General features: G+C 36.0%; 1 protein-coding gene across 2 annotated transcripts in view; it reads right to left on the bottom strand.

The window, feature by feature from the left end:
• Positions 1-528: 528 nt before the first annotated feature.
• mettl22.L (methyltransferase like 22 L homeolog) overlaps positions 529-6,000 on the bottom strand; it is a 44,658-nt gene continuing 39,186 nt past the window's right edge. The window contains exons 9-11 of one of the 2 annotated variants that reach the window (XM_018236274.2): positions 4,593-4,695; positions 2,295-2,463; positions 1,001-1,039 (exon numbers count right to left, since the gene is read on the bottom strand). In XM_018236274.2, the coding sequence (XP_018091763.1) occupies positions 1,004-1,039; positions 2,295-2,463; positions 4,593-4,695 (308 nt within the window). In that variant the 3' untranslated portion in view covers positions 1,001-1,003. Of the gene's footprint in view, positions 1,040-2,294; positions 2,464-4,592; positions 4,696-6,000 lie in introns of both variants that reach the window. The other variant, XM_041576784.1, reaches the window with a different exon arrangement.

Below are 6,000 nucleotides of genomic sequence, written 5' to 3'. Positions count from 1 at the left end.
GTAAAAGTCTGGTCTAAAATGTGTGGGAAACTTTTGTACACAGCATAGCCCTTTTTCTCACTATTTTTTTCAAGCTTTTCTAACATAAAACTGTCACATTAAAAACATGAATTTCAATGCTTTGAAATAAAACAACATGTAAAAGACAATTTTAGAGCAGAATTTGTATTTCATTAAAATAACTGCTCAACAGGATGATATACTGTACTTGGGGTCTTTAAGTTGACTATTAAACTGAAATAACTATAGCAGACTCCTAGGCTTGGAGAGGCTATCTAGTATCTTATACATATCCACTTATTGTGCCATTGGAAGATACCAAATTTATAATACTAAGGGGCAGATTTATCAAGGGCCGAATTGAAAATCTGAATTAGAAATTTGAATGTTTGAGTTTTTCTATGGTCAAAAACATTCAAATTCGATTTTCGAGATTTATAATACTCTGGCCCTTTACTATTCGCTGCCTAAAACCTGCCAAATTGCTGTTTAAGTCAGTGGGAGGGGTCCAGGGATCAATTTTTGAGTTGTTTACAGCCTTCCTGGTTTTTTTTCGGAGAAAACACTCAAATCTACAATAAATTTTTCTTTTTTTCTTTTTTAAAATAAAATTCGATTGGTCGAATTTAGAATTTATGGGAGTTTAGGGGAGTATTAAAATGTTCCTCTAAATGTTTGATAGCTATGGGTGGATAGAGTTTGTGGGATTACACAACTAATTGTTACTGGTGACATACGTACATAAGGGGTCCACAGGTCTCTGGATGCACCACGAAAAAGAAAAAATGTGCATTCTGTTTTTAGTTAAATATCTAAAATATAAGGCTTTTTTATGTTTTGTGATACTGAGTCAATTGCTCTGTCTGATACTTGCTAAAGCTACTACTTGCTTTGACAGAATCAGAGCAAGATTACAGAGTTTGCCAAGATTTTCTTTGTTCTTGGTTCAGGGATCACTATTCACTATTAATACTGGGTTGGTCATCTTTAACTTTTTTTCCAGTCAAGTAAGTGACACTGCAGTAATTTTCCACAGCTCCTGTTAAAGAAAAAGAAAGAGATTAGGCATATTACCCAGGGGGGCAGCAAACAAGAGTTTATCTAGGTTTGGCTAAGACACTTGGGGGCAGATTCCCTAAAGGGCGAAGTGTATAACGCTAGCGGAAATTCACCAGCATTATGTCATTCCAGAACTTCGCTGATTTCCTAAGGGGCGCAGCCGTCACTTCGCTAGCGAAGGAGATAGACGCTAGCATTGCTTTGCACTCTAACGCCAGGTGAATTTTCGATCTGGCGAATGGACGTAAATTCACTAAGATGCACATTTTACTGAACGTTACCTCATTCGTTTTGCGGACTTGCCTTTGCCAGCTCAGACCAGGCGAAGTGCATTGGAGTGCATAGGACTTCTTCAATTTTTAGTGCATAATTTTTAAGTCACAAAAAATGCTGGCGTCTTTTCCTGCAAAGCCTGCAAAGGTCCGTAAAAAATTATTTTTTGGGTAACCGGGTTCACCCCTCCATTTTCTAACATATGGAACATAAACTATACACTGGGCTCATGTGTAGGGCATTATAACAACTCTATTTTATTTATTAAGGTTCCCTAGACTTGTGTAATGTCAAGTATTTGTTGCAACATATACGTCCATGTAAGTTTATCATTTCCCGCCATATACAAATGAGCGTATCTTTGCTTGCCGAAGTTATGCTAGCGAAAATTTGCCAGCGTTCGGTGCCCTGAACACAACTTCGCACTTTAGAGAATTGCTGTTGTCCTAGTGAATTTATGCCTTGGGAAGTGTTGCGATGGCTGCAAAGCTGTCGCTGGCGAATTTTCGACGGTTAGGGAATTTGCCCATTAGCACTGTAGTTAGCAATTGGATAGATGGACAAATATTCTACTCTAGAGTTAAGTATTCTGAAATTTGCTTGATGGGCAACATTTTGAGTAAATCCTTTTATGTTTTAACATCAAACGGTAACAAATTGATGGTAGTTACATATAAAGTGTGAAATTTATCTTGTATTTACAGTGTTAAATCAGGGATTACATCCCTGGAATTGCAATACCAATCCCTCATATACTGCGCATTGGGCTATTACCACTCAAGAGGCCAAGATGTAAACATGAGTTAGTTAATTGTAACAATGTCTATTTAATAATTGTGTTAGAGAGAAAAATACGCAGATTCGCGAAGTATAAAAAAAATACTTATAAAATATAAATTTTGCCTCTTGCAGAAAGTAGTTATTATATGCAGTGTAAACTCAGGTAGAAGCTAAAAACTTACCAGGTGTTCTATTCGTTCATAATTAAAGAACTGAGGAAATGTAGGCTTGATCTCTGTTGCAGTACATTTTAGTTTACCATCACTGATGTTTTCAAATTTTTCTAAACATCGACGGAAATGATTGTAAGCATCACATGTAATGTCCATGTGTCTTATAGTAAAATTAAACCTAAAATTTTAAAAAGGAAATGCATGTTTAATTGAAATTATGGAGGTGAATACATTAAAATGGTTAGAAAAAACAAATAATGTAAGAGGAACATTTAGACAAATCTGTAAGTGGCTTATTTGACATATAGGGCCCTATTTAAATCAATGAGAAATAATGTTGGTTTACACCAAGTCTTTTGCACTTTGCAGCATGACCTGAAATTAGTAAATGAGCCCTACTGACTCTTTACCGCATCTGTTTCCACTGCAATCTTCCTTCTTAAACCTCTGCTTCTACTTATCTCTACAATTCTATCACTGAATTCCTCTGCGAGTAGTATAGTATAAACTCTACAGGGGGAGGGCATCCTTCCTCCTGTGTGTCTTAACACATGGCACTTCATCTTTTTAAATGTATAGATTTTTATTTTAATATTTGAAAACTGCCTGACCGTTTTTCCAAGCAGCATTCTGACGGCAGTGGTCCACCCCATGATGTCAGAGGTCCGTCCCATGATGTCAGCCCCCCCCCCCGTACGGATCACATGGTCCCAAAAGGTGGCAACCCTAATCAACAGGCATCACAATCTGATGTGGCTGCTGGGAAATTTGGTGTAAAAAATGGCAATAATCCATTACCGCTTTTTTTGCACTGTTTTTGACCTCCAGAATTTGTCTGATATTTTTCTATTGACTTAAATAGGTTACACCCTAAGAATAAAGTGAATGGGTGGCATAAAATACATATCTTTTTAAATTCCCCATATATTTTTCTATCTTTCTTACATTGAGCTGCTGGCTTAACAATTCCAGAAATAATGATAAACAGCTCCCATAATTTACTGCTAAAATGTACAGCACTATGTATGGATGTATGTGTATACCTACACACATAATTGTTGAACTGCAAGTGATTTGTAACAAATGGGGTTGCTGGTTTCATAAATGGGTTCTCATAGGGAAAGTCATCATTACAGAACAATATATCTATCACATGGTGTAAAATTATGGGAGAATGTACACAAAGCGTAAAAGCTTGCACTCAATAGTTTTGGAAAGTGAATTTATAATCCTTTTACTGGCTAACTGCTCATCAGCTATAAAGCAGAATGTGTGGGAGCAGTCTGACATTCTACATATGACATGAATATTTTTACAGATTAAGTACAAAATAGAAAATTGTAATGACAAAATAAAATTAAAAGAATGCAAAAAATTTTCTATTGGGGTTCTGCCCCCCTGTGCAGCACAAAGCACACTCTGCATGCTGAGTCTGTGTTGGTACAGTTGGCACAACACATTTGGATTTGTAGCAGCTTTATGGGTTATATAATAAATCTCTAAAAAGTCAAGTTTTTATTTTGCCACAAAAAAATCCAGTTTTTCCTCTAAAAAACTCAACCAGAAAAAAAAACAAGGTTTAATAAAAAGGCACCCATAATTTAAATGTTACGGAACATATATAGTATAGTATATACTATATAGTATATAGATATTTTTTAGTTTAGTAGTTCTTGCTCATATGAACATACCGTGTATGCATCTTAACGGGGTTGTTCACACTTGAATTAAATTTTAGAGTCATAAAAAGCAATAACAGTACATTTGTAAATGTACAGAGCATTTGTTTTTAGATGGGGTCAGTGACCCCCATTTGAAAGCTGGAAAGAGTCAGAAGTAAAAAAACCAACCCTTCTATAACATACTAAAAATTACCTTAAAGATGAACCACACCTTAAAAGGGAATGTTTACTCATCTATACAGCCATCAATCTTATGTTCCATGTTGGTGTGCAGAGTAATATTTCTAATATTAGTTTGAATCCTTTTGCACCCCTAATAGTTAATTTATATAGCGAACAATGTACTCCCTACTGTACAATATAAAAATATTACAAGTCCCCAAGGAATTTATGGAGTGACTTAATATTGTCATACTTTATAACAATATGTATATTAATTATTATAAAACGCAAGTTTCTGTGAGTCATATGATATAAATAACATCACTATGCACCAATTATAAATGATTAAATCACTAAGCACTTTTTATAAGAATGTAATTTACGAGACATTCATGGCTCTTGTGTAAACAAACTGACATTACTTATACATGCTTTATAAATATTTCTGTAATACAAAAATTACCTTTTTTCTGTTGATAAATATATAGTGCATGGATTTCTTGAACTGTGTGCAATTCGATAAAGTGTCTTGAACAGTGCATCTGTTATGTCATCATCATAAATAACTGGCAAAGGGAAAAAAACAAGTATGAGCAGAGCTATATACATATATTGGAGCTCCAAGTTGCAGTTCTGCAGCAGTTGCAGAATTCTTAAATACTTGTTGGCTTGGGAGCTACAGTTAGGCAATATGAGGAGACATACATTTACAGTCATATGAAAAAGTTTGGGAACCCCTCTCAGCCTGTATAATAATTTACTCCACTTTCAACAAAAAAGATAACAGTGGTATGTCTTTCATTTTCCAGGAGCATCCGAGTACCGGGTGTTTTCTGAACAAAGATTTTTAGTGAAGCAGTATTCAGTTGTATGAAATTAAATCAAATGTGGAGGATTGTGAGAATGGTTACAGACAACCCAAAGATCACCTCCAACACCTGCAAGAACATCTTGCTGCAGATGGTGTATCTGTACATGGTTCTACAGTTAAGCACAATTTGCACACATCTGTATGGCAGGGTGATGAGAAAGAAGCCCTTTCTGCACTCACGTCACAAACAGAGTTGCTTGTTGTATGCAAAAGCTCATTTACAAAAGCCACAGTCATTTTAGAACAAAGTGCTTTGGACTGATGAGAAAAGAATTTAGTTATTTGGTCATAATTAAAAACGTTTTGCATGGCGGAAGAAGAACACCGCATTCCAAGAAAACACCTGCTACCTACTATCAAATTTGGTGGAGGTTCCATCATGCATATGATGAGTTATGATAAGATATGGTGCATCCAACCTATGTGAGCACTACTAAAGTCAATGCAATTTCAAAAATAGAATATGAATTTAGGAGGACCCCAGTTCACCCCAGTCCAAGGGTGCATATACGTAAGAACTAAAACCAAGAATGTGAGTTCAGGCAAGTGTTCAGGCAACAAGTAAAAAAGTGCAAAAGTTTATTAAAACATATTAGGACATGGCCTGACGTGTGCCATGTTGGGGCACTTACTCATAGTCTGGAAGGTTCCATCATGCTGTGGGGCTGTGTGGCTAGTTCAGGGACTGGGGCCCTTGTTAAAGTCGAGGGTCAGATGAATTCAACCCAATATCAACAAATTCTTCAGGATAATGTTTAAGCATCAGTCACAAAGTTGAAGTTACGCAGGGGTTGGATATTCCAACAAGACAATGACCCTAAACACACTTTGAAATCTACAAAGGCATTTATGCAGAGGGAGTAGTACAATATTCTGGAATGGCCGTCACAGTCCCATGACTTGAATATCATCAAAAATTAAGGGATGATTTGAAGCAGGCTGTCCATGCTCGGCAGTTATCAAATCTAACTGAACTGGAGAGATTTTTTATGGACTAATT

Source organism: Xenopus laevis, chromosome 9_10L, assembly GCF_017654675.1.
Source record: "Xenopus laevis strain J_2021 chromosome 9_10L, Xenopus_laevis_v10.1, whole genome shotgun sequence".
Classification (NCBI taxonomy): Eukaryota; Metazoa; Chordata; class Amphibia; order Anura; family Pipidae; genus Xenopus; species Xenopus laevis.
The sequence above is the reverse complement of the archived record's forward strand: the minus strand, read 5'-3'. Positions and strand labels throughout refer to the sequence as shown.